General features: G+C 40.0%; 2 protein-coding genes and 1 long non-coding RNA gene across 3 annotated transcripts; 2 read left to right on the top strand and 1 right to left on the bottom strand.

The window, feature by feature from the left end:
* Nucleotides 1-79: 79 nt before the first annotated feature.
* On the top strand, nt 80-3485 carry LOC135336564 (high mobility group protein 20A-like). The gene is made up of 8 exons (XM_064532419.1): nt 80-241; nt 333-595; nt 969-1154; nt 1460-1562; nt 1615-1733; nt 2421-2517; nt 2849-2952; nt 3270-3485. The coding sequence occupies exons 1-8, from the start codon at nt 178-180 to the stop codon at nt 3369-3371; spliced, it is 1038 nt and encodes a 345-aa protein (XP_064388489.1). The 5' UTR covers nt 80-177; the 3' UTR covers nt 3372-3485.
* Nucleotides 3486-6009: 2524 nt separating this feature from the next.
* Nucleotides 6010-6573, top strand: LOC135336646 (uncharacterized). Its single transcript, XR_010394867.1, has 2 exons — nt 6010-6251; nt 6332-6573. It is a non-coding gene; the product is annotated as an uncharacterized LOC135336646 (long non-coding RNA).
* Nucleotides 6574-8851: 2278 nt separating this feature from the next.
* On the bottom strand, nt 8852-12945 carry LOC135336632 (CDC42 small effector protein 2-A-like). Its single transcript, XM_064532515.1, has 5 exons — nt 12646-12945; nt 10366-10422; nt 10232-10273; nt 9874-9966; nt 8852-9250 (listed from the first exon to the last, which is right to left on the bottom strand). The coding sequence occupies exons 1-5, from the start codon at nt 12694-12696 to the stop codon at nt 9233-9235; spliced, it is 261 nt and encodes an 86-aa protein (XP_064388585.1). The 5' UTR covers nt 12697-12945; the 3' UTR covers nt 8852-9232.
* Between the last annotated feature and the right edge of the window lie 62 nt (nt 12946-13007).

Here is a 13007-nt window from a genome sequence, read left to right as displayed (position 1 = left end):
CCACCCTCCTTTTTGTAACACCCGTCACGCCCCCTTTCTACACGTTCACGCCCCCTTTTCATCAGCCAGCATGAGGATCACGTGCTCTTATGGGCACACAAAATGTCTCTTTGTTCTTTGACGACCTGAAAGACATCGATTTTTACTCGCTCTTCTGCTACTTGTGTGTGTGCTACCATGGCCCAAAGTAAAGAAGCCGAGGTCAACTTGTCGGAAATCCTTCCAACAGACATGTCAAGTAGTGAGCGAAAAAATCTGTATGCGATCAAAAATCACACCCAAATTTTTGCAAAATGCTGTAAAAATAATCGTTTTTGCACATTTTTCAACAGTTGCAGAGATTGAGATTCCGTCACTGGAGACGAGCCAATCAGCTGAAGAGGCCACACCCACTCCTGGTAAACGAAAACGGACCACCCGTGGCCCCCATGAATCAAAGGATCCTAATGCCCCGAGGCGACCGCAAACTGCGTACATGATGTTCACAAACGATGTGCGGAAAGACGTTCGATTGGATCATCCTGACACATCCGTTTCAGATCGAGCGAAAATCATCGGGCGTATGTGGGCAGACCTTGAACAGACTAAGAAAAAGGTGTGGGTGCGGTGCTATAATTATAAGTTGTTTTGACAAATTTGACTGTGCAAAATCAAGCGTAACGTTCACATTTCATGTACACCATAGTTTGGTTTATTATTGCTTCCTATGTAGACACTGTATGAACACTGTTGTACATGTACATGTAGTTGCTGGTGCATTGTATACATGTATACATTCGCCTTTTACAGTATGTAAATTTTTAAAATTCTGGGCACACACACACACACACACACACACCACACACATCACACACACACACACACACCCCCACACACACACCACACACATCCCCCACACACACACACGCACATGGACACACACACCCCCCCCACACACACACCCCCCACACACACACACACACACACAGGAGTACCAACAGAAGGCCCAGGAGGACAAGGAGAGATACATACAAGAGTACGTGGCTTATCAGGAAACTGACATCTACAAAGAATTCATTCGCAAGAAATTCCCAAACCTTCAGTCGAAGAAACCAAAAACAGATGACGAGAAAAGCGCCACCAGCTCCAAAACAACTACCACACCGTCTGCAAAGGTACGTCATGTGATAATGATTAAGATCTTAGAACTACAGGATACCATAATTATTATAAAACATTTTCGAGGCGCTTAATTTTTCGCTGTTTTCGTGGGTTAGCAATCCTCTACGAAAAGTAAGTCCACGTCATTTGACTAAAATAATAGCGAGAAATTTAGTCAACAAAATGCTTTTAGAGATAGTTGTACAATGAAAATGATGTGCCTCGGAAATTTCACACCATACAGTTTTTAAGTGTTAAATTTATGGCCTTGCAAATTTCATTGCATAATAATATTATTAATTTTGTCTTTTTATTTCAGGCTGGAGCTTCGTCTGGGAAAACCCCGTTGTCATGCCAACAACAATTTGTTCCAGGACTGAATATTCCGATATTTTCAGACGAGTTTCTCAAACACAACAGAGGTTCGTATGCCATGTGATAGGTCATGTGATAGCATCATGTGATCCATTGCAGAAATGGAGGCAAAGTTGCGTAAACTGCGGCAGTCGAGCTCTAATCTTGAGGAAGAGAATGCTTTGCTGAGTCGGCATGTTGATAGCATGAAGAGCGCTGTACTTAAAGTACAAAATGAGGTACCACCGTATAGCGGGTATATTTTTCGAGGGTGTAAACGTTCGCGGAATGACCCGTTAGAAAGATTTTCGTGTAATAGCAACCTTTTTGCAGCATGCATGCATGTGATATTAAATTCGTGGGTATAAATGTTCGCGGTACATACTTAATCAGTATACCCTCGAAATATACCCGCTATACGGTAGCAGGCTTATTCAATGGTTTGGTGATTCTTTCGGCTGCCATAACTTGAATTCCGTGGATCCAATGTCAAATTTTTGGGGATTTTCTGAAAGCTTAGAAAAAAATAGTTCAAATAGCATCATCAAAAATCATATTTGAGAGATAAAAGTGTTTGCCAATTTGGCGATACCATGAATAATAGCCCATGGTCCAAGGCCGAAAAATGACAAATTAGACCCCCGACAAAATTTTGGATTGAAACACATCATTTGAAAGGTCTCTTTCTAAGCTTTCAGAAAATCCTAAAATTTTTGATATTGGATCAACGATACTCGAGTTAAGGCTGTTTAAGTACATTCCATTTTGTTTCGGAGCTAACTTTGATTGTCCATAACTTGAGTTGGAAACATCCGATTTCAAAGTAAAAAAATGTATTTAGTTGCTCTTTGATAGTGCTACAATTTGTAGGTATTAGCATTTCCAAGTCATGTGAGTGTCATGATTACGATAGTCATGTGATGCAGGTTAAGAAGCAGGAAGACAGGAATGGGAAGCTACAAGGTCACCTCGTGATGCTGCGTGAGATCCTAGTCACCATGTTCAAGGAGGTTCCTCTACCAGGTAAACTATTTTTTGCTGTATTTTTTTCTTGCGTGAATACTTTTACATCTTATCAAGATTGCATATACAGTACTCCTGATCTTATAATGATAGCCAACACCTGTACATTGTAGTTAGCAGCTACTTTCAGCTTTGTATTAATATTAAAAATTATAATCAACTGCTAATATAATCCTTCATTCTAACTGTTGTATATATCCCCACACTACTGTAACACTACTTGTAACATGTTTTCGCATTTCCCCCTCTTTATAAAATTTTAGTTTCGAGAGTGAGGTACATGAAAAGGGTCGTACATGTATTATTACGTATGATGCCCCGCCCCCCTCAGGCTCAGGGGATCTCCCCACCGTGGACACTATTGATGCTTACATGGGAAAGCTACAGCAAGCTATCTCTAATGACCCGGACAAGTATCCGGACCTCATGGTCAAGGTATGAGCAACAGTTTCGTGTCACTAATTATATTAAATCTAACAGCTTTTTTAGCCAAGTAGAGCTTGCTTCCTACTTGTGCATAAACACGTAACATATATGTACTTTAGTATAGCGCGAAGTTTTCACTATTTTCGTGGGTTAGCAATCCTACACGAAAACTGGGTCCACGAAATGCTAAGCTAACAGAAGATTTGCCCTAAATTTATTCAACGAAATGCAGGCCAATCCACGAAATTTAAGAATCTGTAATTCCAATACTGGAGTAGTAAAGTGTCAATCTTTTATTCTAATAATAATAAATTCCACCCACGTAGGTGTCTGACATAGCCAAACAGTTGGACACAGTGCTCAAACCTCGACTGGAACAAGACGGCCTCACGTTAACGGAGGAAGGGGGAGGGGCCTCCGAGCAGTGAACTAAGTACACGAGCAAATACATGTGTACCTTACTATTGTAGTTATACTAAACATTTGTATGCATCCATTTCTTACATTCATAAAAATTTTAATATGAAATTTGATATTAACAATTTATTTTAATTGTAAACAGTACAATATCGTATTTTTTAATTGTAGTATATACACAGGATTGTTCAGCCATCCTTGTACCTTTATCCTACCACATCACAATGTACCACACCCTACCACATCCTACAACAACCCTATCATACATCCTACCACGTTCTACATCACAATCCAGTTTTGAACGAAGAAGGTTGCGGTAGAACGGGAGAGCATAAGTTAGGATAGATGAACAATCAGATGATGATATAATAATATTATTATAATGATAATAATAACATATGAAATACCCTTTTTTTAATTGCTTATATTAAGTAAATTACAAGTTCTCAATCTTCATTGGCAAAATGCTTCAAGTAGAGGAGCATCAAGAACACCTACAGGTTTAGAATAGGTATATAATTATGACAAGAATGGCCAATATCTCACCATCGGTCTTGAGTTTTAAAATGAAACGATCTTCCGCATGGTCAGGAAATTTGTCGTTCAACAGGACTCCAACCTGGAACCAGTCAAGATTTACGACAGTCCAATGCTCTTTTATTCCAGAGCCACTGGTACAAATACTGATAAACCATTGCATCCTCATCTGAATCACAGCTCCTGTCTAAGTCGATGAGTGCTAGGTTATTACCATCACGGCATACACAAATGTTATCGCTTCTTATATCTAGATGTGCAATGCCTTTAGAACGCAAGGTGTTTACAACTTTCACCAATGATCTTGTATACCATACACGATTCTCCTGGATCACAGAGTCACTTGGTGGTGGTAGATACTGATTCGTTATGAACCACACACACCTTCCTACACGACGTGTGTCCGAGAAGGGAAAAGCGATTTGAAAATCAGGTTCCGGTGGGTTTATTACGAGTTCAGACAACCGTTTAACATCTGTGTCGCTCATCGGTTTCTTGTAAATTAAATTCGAAATTGCGACGACTACAGAGTGTCCTGACTCAATTTGTATTGCCTCATCTCCGAAATTGGCTGATAGATACAAAGGGGTGACTGGATAATTGAATACCGTCATAGAAGGCATCGGCTCACTATAATCATTCCAATAACCTTTGTTTTTCAAATAAATAGCTTTGACTCTTGTTTCAATATCGTTCTTTTCGACATTAGAATGAGTTTCAACAAACTTTAAATCCTTATCAGACCACTTCACTTGAACCTCCACCACACACTGGACACTTTTATAAGGAATGTAAAATCCAGAAATGGAATCGATCGGTTGGGCCCCCGGCCTTAGAGTGAAGCTAGCATTTTTGAAAGATAAATAGCCAGTTTTAGAGTACTGGTATACCAGTTTGCATCGGACTCCAATTCGAATATAAAGATGGTGGCGCTGTTTTCCTCAATGGAACCATCCAGTATCTTCACTTTACTCGTTGGGATCGTATTCACAGGTGGGACGAGCTTCAACTTACAATTACCGACAGGCACAGCTTGTGTACGTGTAGAGAGAATAGTAGCGACATAATTGCGCAGAGCTCTCTCGGCTTCATGGGCAGTAATATACTCCGTGCCTAAGATATCCTTTAAATTATATGACGGTCGGGCAGCAGGTTTATTGCAAGAAAAAAGCCTCTTGATACTAGAGCACTAAAGTGCAAACCCTCGGCTGGTGACATGATTATAAAGAAACCAGAAGACTGATATAATGCAGTGCATATAGTGATGTTGTTATCATCATCATGCATGACTTGCACAGCAACTCAGGAGCAATAAAACTAAACCAGACTGGAGGCATGCTGAAACATTTGAGAACAGGTAGTAGTACTATAAATATATGCACTGTGGATTAGGATCACAGCAAAGAAGCATGGAGTCTCAGAGAAGTATGGCTCCAGGTCCTGCATGGATCCCAGTCAGCTAAAGCAAGCTTTCTGGTTTAGTGACCCTGTTCCAATATTGTTCCTGGTATATACAGCTTTCTACTTTAGTGACCCTGTTCCATTGTTTCTGGACCTGGTACAGGATCACTTCAGTTATAAGTAACGCATGTGCAAGTACAAACAAACAAACAGACCAACGGACTACTATACCCGTGGCCGCCCACGCGGGCCTCGGGTAATAATCTTGGGTGACAGTAGGTCTACTATCACTTTTGCTGAGAAGCTGGTAGGCAGACCTAACTGCTAGAGGTGCTCTTGTATCTGATCTACCCAATTTGGTCGTCCAATCGGTTTGGATTATTGGGTTTGTTGGGATAGGCATAGGTGCTTGATAGTCCGCCATCATGCAGAGTTGAGGAGAGTTTCAGGTGAGAATTGAGCACACAGTCGAACCGCATGGTTCCAGCGCATGCTCCTATGTGGAGTTTTATTTTCTCATGAATTTATTAATGAGCTATTCGCAATTGCTTGGCCTTAGCGGCCTGGAATCGAGGCTAGCGCAAAAGTAGCTATAACTCTAGCTCTTGCAGTTTATTTCCTGTTTCCTGCACCAATCTTATTACACATGGCAGGAACTAAATATAGCCACAAAGCCGCCACATGGGCTTTGCTTAGAAACTTCAACACAAAAAAATTTAGGCAAATTTACATGAGCGTCTTTCTACACCATAGATAGTGTAGAAAGAGGGAATTGGAAACAGACCGCGACTGTTGGCCAGTCCAAGCTACACAGGAAGTTAATTCACTCCACCGGAAGCTAATAATAGTTTCTTCACAGCACCTTGGGATATGATGGCAGCACAGATTACAGAGCAGACAGCACATGAAACTTGAGAAGAGCTAGAGCTAAAGAGAAGTGATGAGCATCGAATGTATAAGTCCAAAATACCAGTCTACATTTGTATAGCTTGCTTGTCCATTTTAATATTTGTCCCTTTTAATATTAATACAGAGAAACACTCTACTGAGATCGAGAGAAGCCACTAAGCCTCTGTTTGTGAAGACGAAGGATTCAAGATATTTAGCAGTGCCAGCATCATGTAACTGCACTGACTTTAGCAACAAAGTTGTAGCTATGAATGGATGATTTACGAGGGAAATACAATTTAATAGCTTGATCACTTTAGCGTATTGTGTATTCACACTCTTATACTCTTAGTATTATAGTTTATTCGATTCATAATTATAATTATGGTTGTTTGATCACACGTCAAAAAATAATTAATCAAATAGAAATATAGTTAAACACTTCGAGAGGGTTCCAGCCGATTCGCTCACTCAGAAAGGCACTTGCGTCAGGGAGGATGAACAGGTCCCCTACCATGTCAATGAATGATTTGACTGCAAAGGGACGAGGGGAGTTTTAGGTTTACGATACACATTGTATATATACGTACCTGACTGTGAACTTCAGTCCTTGTGGCATCACTACAGCATCTTGTTGCAGCCAGTACTGGGAATATATCGAAACTAAAAAACATTTGCAATGTGAACGTTGCTAGGATTGCCAGGAAAAGAAAAGCGCGAAAAAGCGAAGAAACAAGAAATTCGGCGAGTGCATAACTCCAATCCGTTACAACGTCATTCACATGTACTGTTTCAAGAAATTTAAGCTATATATATTTTTGTTTTGGTACTTTTCCTGGCCAATCCTTTCACATTGCAAGTAATAATTATGTTATTGCTAGTAATATTTATTAATTTTAGTTTCACTGTCCAAAGGTGAATTCTTATTGTAGTGCAATGACTGTGCATTTTACCCAACCTGTATTTTGATTCTATCAACAGTAGGCCACTCGACTGTACATGTTCATGACGTTGTAATGGATTGGAGTTATGCACTCGCCGAATTTCTTGTTTCTTCGCTTTTTCGCGCTTTTCTTTTCCTGGCAATCCTAGCAACTTCACTCAGGGAATTGAGGAGTTAGCCTCCTTCACCGGCCTTCTTTTCTCAATAATGAAAGTGAAATACCTATGAGGAACATCAAGAAGCAAGAGAAGTTCAAGAAGAGAAGACAGGACTGGAATAAACATTATTCATTTATCTATAGATGTGGCAGCCATGTTTATACTGTAGATGACTTCCAAGTGCAAAAGCATGGAGGCCTATGGTATTGGTAGACACACAAACACACTACCGTATACCTCGCTTGCGCATGCGCATCGAGGCATAAACAAAGATAATAGGTATACAGAAAGTCATTCCCAGTTGAATATGCCGCTAATTTCACTAATATACGCCTGGAAATCCAGGCCCCAATTAATAATTAGCACCTACATGGTAAGAGAGGCTCTAATAAATACTGCTACTGGTCTTATTGCGATCTGGGACCCTAGGAGCTCAGTTGATAACTTGGCCCTAGAGAATGTTCAGAAGTTCGCTGGCAGGGTGATCACGGGCAAATGGAAGGAACCGTACAGTATCCTACTAGAAGAACTAAACTGGTTGCCGCTTACCATCAGAAGAAAAACTAAAAGTATGCTATAATATTCTTAATAACAATTCATGCATACCCTCCAACCTCTTCACGCCTCACCCTCACCCCTCACCCCTCACCCCGCACTCCAAACCACTTTTTAAGCCATATGTATATAAGCACTATTGCACATAATAAGTCTTCCTTTTTTATATATATAGAAGTTATTACTCACTGGAATACTTTACCTAGGTTTATTGTAGATAGTACATCTTCTTTTAGTTTTAAAAAGAAATTACATTGTCTTTTTAGTACGTAGCACTAACTACACTAATTTTAATATTGTTGTCCTTGTTTTGTTTTTGTTGTGTTCTATGTTTCTGTTTTTTTCTTTTTCTTAATAATTTTTGTTGTGCTGTTATGTCTTGTTTTTCTGTTTTTAGGTTGACATTACCATAAGCTATAATAATAATCCTTCCCTGTATGCAATGCATCAAAGTTATATTGTTTAAAGAAAGAAAAAAAAATTTGATAGTGTTACCTTTGTCCAAGAATAGGAGAAAACCTTGTCTTTGGTATCTCTGAACGTGCGTAATTTAGCGCTTGTAGCTGCGTTAATCGAAGCCTGGATTGTCCACTGGCCTTTACGTTTATTACACACACTTGATAAGCCTACGTACGTGATCCCGTTTCCAATCCCACTTTCTACACTATCTATGGTTGCACGTGATCAACTTGGGTAAGACATGCGTCATCATTCATGTGACATTCCATGTTCTTATGTTACCATAGATACTGAACAACTGTAAAAAAAAAAAGTTATATTAGCTGTATATATAGCTTGCATTGTACTGGCTGGCAGAAATCTAGTAAACACTCTATGGTACTGATAACTCTTCAAAATGAAGAGGATATTTGGGGATAATTGGATGTCGGGGTAGCTATACCCCATGCATGCAAAGGAGCCAGGAATTCCAAAATAGTCAACTCTTATACGCTAACAAACATGCTAGAACGAGGTTTGATATTGACTATCATGCGGCTTTATATCGAGGTTGTTCAATTGCATAAATAATTTTTGAGCTCACACAAAAATCAAATTAATACATCGCTGAACCAAAAACAACACTAACATTGACTAAAATTAATTGAAGTGCTAGTAAATAAACTAATAATTAACAAGATTTTGCTTATAGATGAAAAAAATACATGTACACACACACAGTGGCCCAAATTAGAATAATCGCTCCGTAAAGAGCAGCAGAAATAATGAAAACACAAAAACTACACATCCTAAAGAGTTTGGTTAAAGAGACGAACGTTTATAGTGGGCTGGTAAAATCTGTCACTAGTTTCTAGATCCAGAAATGATGACAATCAAATACAATAATACATTTTGCACTGTCTTGTTTTATTATATATAAAGCTTCATTGTACTATTGCGTGTGATTGCCCTGCAAGTGTGTGTGTGTGTGTGGAGGAGGGGGTTAAAGTGTGTGTGTGTGTGTGTGGGGGGGGGGGGTAGTTTGTACACAAAGTACTGCAATAAAATTATGTTAATTGTACAGCAGTGATGTGTCGAAAGTGGCAGCTATTTTTCAATCCTTAATTCAACACCTCTTTAATGGCCTAACATGTGGTCAACCATAGGCCTAGGAGGTGGTTAGTACCAACCACCACCACCACGACCAGTGTGGGCACATCACTGTACATGTCATAATAATATTGTACACAGTGTACAGTATATCAAAATTGCTAAGAAATGAACTCCTAAACAAGTTTCCTATAATTATAACTCCATCAATATTTAGAGATAGCTATGCCACTGCCATCAGCTGTGTTGAAGGTAGCTTGCAATTAGTTGAGAAGCTCAGTTGAAAACACTATAGTACACACTAACACTGACCCTAAACCCTACACGTTCTAGCCTCATTCCTGGCCTCACTTTCTCTATTGTAACACTATAAAATTGGCCTGGGACGAAGCTAGATCATGTTGGCCATACATTCTAAGGAACGCCCAAGGCTATCTAGAGATCACATGATCTAATGTTATATGTACATGTACACATTCTTACCACAAATTTCCCAGTAGGTGTAATTGATTCCGGGATGGTTGTGCCTGTTTCTGAGCCGCCTTTGGACTGCATTTGCGATTGCACGTTACTTAACTGTAAGAGAAAGGGAGACAATGGATAATAATTATGAGGCTACTATTGTGTAACACACAGTGAGCTTAATAGTTGAGACACTGTCCGTGTGGACATGTGCAAATATTTGTGATTGGAAGAGAGAGACAAAATGGATCGTAACCCTGTTCAAGGCCAGGCTACATACATAATTATAATATTCGCGGTACATACTTAATCAGCAAAAGTCTATACGCTTGAAATATACAGTATAAGAAGTTCTGTAAAATAATTATATTGAACTCACATCTACAGTACCAAAGTCACTGCTCCCAATGTGTCCCGTATGCTGTGAGGGAGATCACATGACATGTAAGGGCAGTCACATGACATGGAAGGACAGTAACGTATACACACATACGAGCGGTGTTGTGAACTTACGTGGAAATCTGTAGGGAGTCCTATCAAAGATTTATCGATTTTTCTTCTACGAGGTGGCTGTGTGTGTGGTGTGTGTGTGTGTGTGTGTGTGGGCAGGGTGTGTGTGTGGGATGTGGGGATGTGTGCATGTGGGGTGTGTGTGTGTGTGTGGTGATCACATTATCCACATTATCCCACTGCCTTATATAAGCATACAGTTGAATGACCTCTAACCAGCTCTATAATTAATACTTCCTGCTATAAATAGACTCACACAAAGGTCTAAATATGGAACACCACAACTTACGCTCTCTGTGTGTACATAAAAATACAGCATTGCTGCAAAACAAATATGATCATTTTCACCATTCTTTGACAAAAATAAAGTACAGTATAATATATATGCCATGGCTCTTCTGAACCTGCCACCATAAAGATATGCCAACTATAACTAGTACAAGTAGCATCGTATGGTTGCCTAGATACACACCATATGTAGTAGATACCTAAATACAATTTTGGAATGCAAATGATATGAAATATCCCAAATGATGGATTTCTCAATCATAATAATAGAGTTGCATAATTATTATTATTATTGGTTACGTTCTGGCTTCACACAAAGTCTGTGTATGGTGTTGAGGTGTTGAGAGACTAAACACATGATAGTTACAAACACAGGGACTAGACTTCACTAGTGTGTGGTATGAGGTAGGGGGTTGGTGTGAAGCTAGGGGGCTAGGGTTAGGGTTAGAGCATAACTGTACAGTGTAGCTAGGGGGCTAGGGTTAGAGCATAACTGTACAGTGTAGCTAGGGGGCTAGGGTTAGAGCATAACTGTACAGTGTAGCTAGGGGGCTAGGATTAGGGCATAATTGTACAGTGTAGCTAGGGGGCTAGGGTTAGAGCATAACTGTACAGTGTAGCTAGGGGGCTAGGATTGGGGCATAATTGTACAGTGTAGCTAGGGGGCTAGGGTTAGAGCATAACTGTACAGTGTAGCTAGGGGGCTAGGATTGGGGTATAACTGTACAGTGTAGCTAGGGGGCTAGGGTTAGGGCATAACTGTACAGTGTAGCTAGGGGGCTAGGATTGGGGCATAATTGTACAGTGTAGCTAGGGGGCTAGGGTTAGAGCATAACTGTACAGTGTAGCTAGGGGGCTAGGGTTAGGGCATAACTGTACAGTGTAGCTAGGTGGCTAGGGCATATACAGTCAGTGTATAGTGGGTAGTACGGTGTAGCTAGGAGATATACAAGGCATCTACAGTGTAGCTACTAAAATGGTGGAATGTCGCACACTTTTAAGTAGCTCTAGCATTAGAACAAGATGATGAGCAATGTAATGACTCTAATTGCCTCAGAAATGTCATTAACTTAAGTTCACATGTACCCTAATACATAAGCTCTTAAGAACAATTAAGGCATTACACACAATAGCTATACAGGACGGTTGGCACTCGCTCCTCGGCTTGAAGGAATGTCCCATTGGTACGAATATCTCTACAGAAATGCCTATTTATAGACCATGGATACACAAAGGCATTTACACAATGCCATGCCAAATAGAGCAATGCACGGTCGTGTATAGACAAAGACCGTGAAACAGTGCGTATAGACCTATAAAAGCTCGTTTGACAATCTCGTATAAAATTGGTACAACCTGCTTATGTAGTATCAATGACCAATAGAAGGGATGCTTTACAAAATAATATAATAATATCGGCTTCATTTTCTAGTATCAACTGCACTTAATTAAGGAGTAATTAAGCTCTATGGTCAGAAACACATGTTGAGGTGTGTAAGATCCAGTACCATTCAACAATAAGCGTGTCTTTGTGTCATTATTCACACGTACAGAACTACTATCAAGTTTTCATATTAATAAAAATTGGGACTCCGTCTATAAATAGTGTACAACAACATAAATTTTGATTAGACAACACGACGACAACAGCGGAGGCATTGCAGTTAACCTTCATACATAGTAACATACATACACACACAAGGGAAGTGGACAAAGCTGGCTCAATAGAGAGTGTTCTGGCAACGCTACAGTTCATCGTATGAATAGAATGACAATGACAAAAACACAGCGTGATAAACGCTGTTCATGAATGTATTTATAGCCTGTTACTTCACTGTATAATTATGATGTGCAACCTACACTAATTATAGCCTCTTTATATGTACGTACATGTACGTGTGTGTGTGTGTGTGAGGTGTGTGTGTGTACGTGTGTGTACGTGTGAGTGTGTGTGTGAGGTGTGTGTGTGTGTGTGTGTGTGTGTGTGTGACTCACTGGGGCCTCCTCAGCTCCTAAACATGATAAACAAGACCACGAATCTCCCATTTCTCAGTCAGTCAGTGTCAGAAATCAATTGAGTATCTTCTGATCTTGACTACTGCCAGGCTATTTTCCTAGCTACAACGAAGTGAGTACTCTTATAGCGGCTGTCTTGTATATCTCTTCCAGGCCTTGTGCGGGTTATACAGATGAGGTAGCGATAGAGCTAGGCTAGGTAAGAGACACTTTTTTACTGTGAAGTGAGATCAGTACGTACACGGGTACCAGTGCATACGAGAGCCACACCTAGTCCGTATACTCCCGGTTACGAAAGTGACATACACGGTCCTGTGTCCACTTCCGTATACTAGTCTAGC

The sequence above is a fragment of the Halichondria panicea genome, chromosome 5 (genome assembly GCF_963675165.1).
Source record: "Halichondria panicea chromosome 5, odHalPani1.1, whole genome shotgun sequence".
NCBI classification, from domain to species: Eukaryota; Metazoa; Porifera; class Demospongiae; order Suberitida; family Halichondriidae; genus Halichondria; species Halichondria panicea.
Note: the sequence above shows the minus strand (reverse complement) of the source record. Positions and strands in the feature narration are given on the sequence as shown.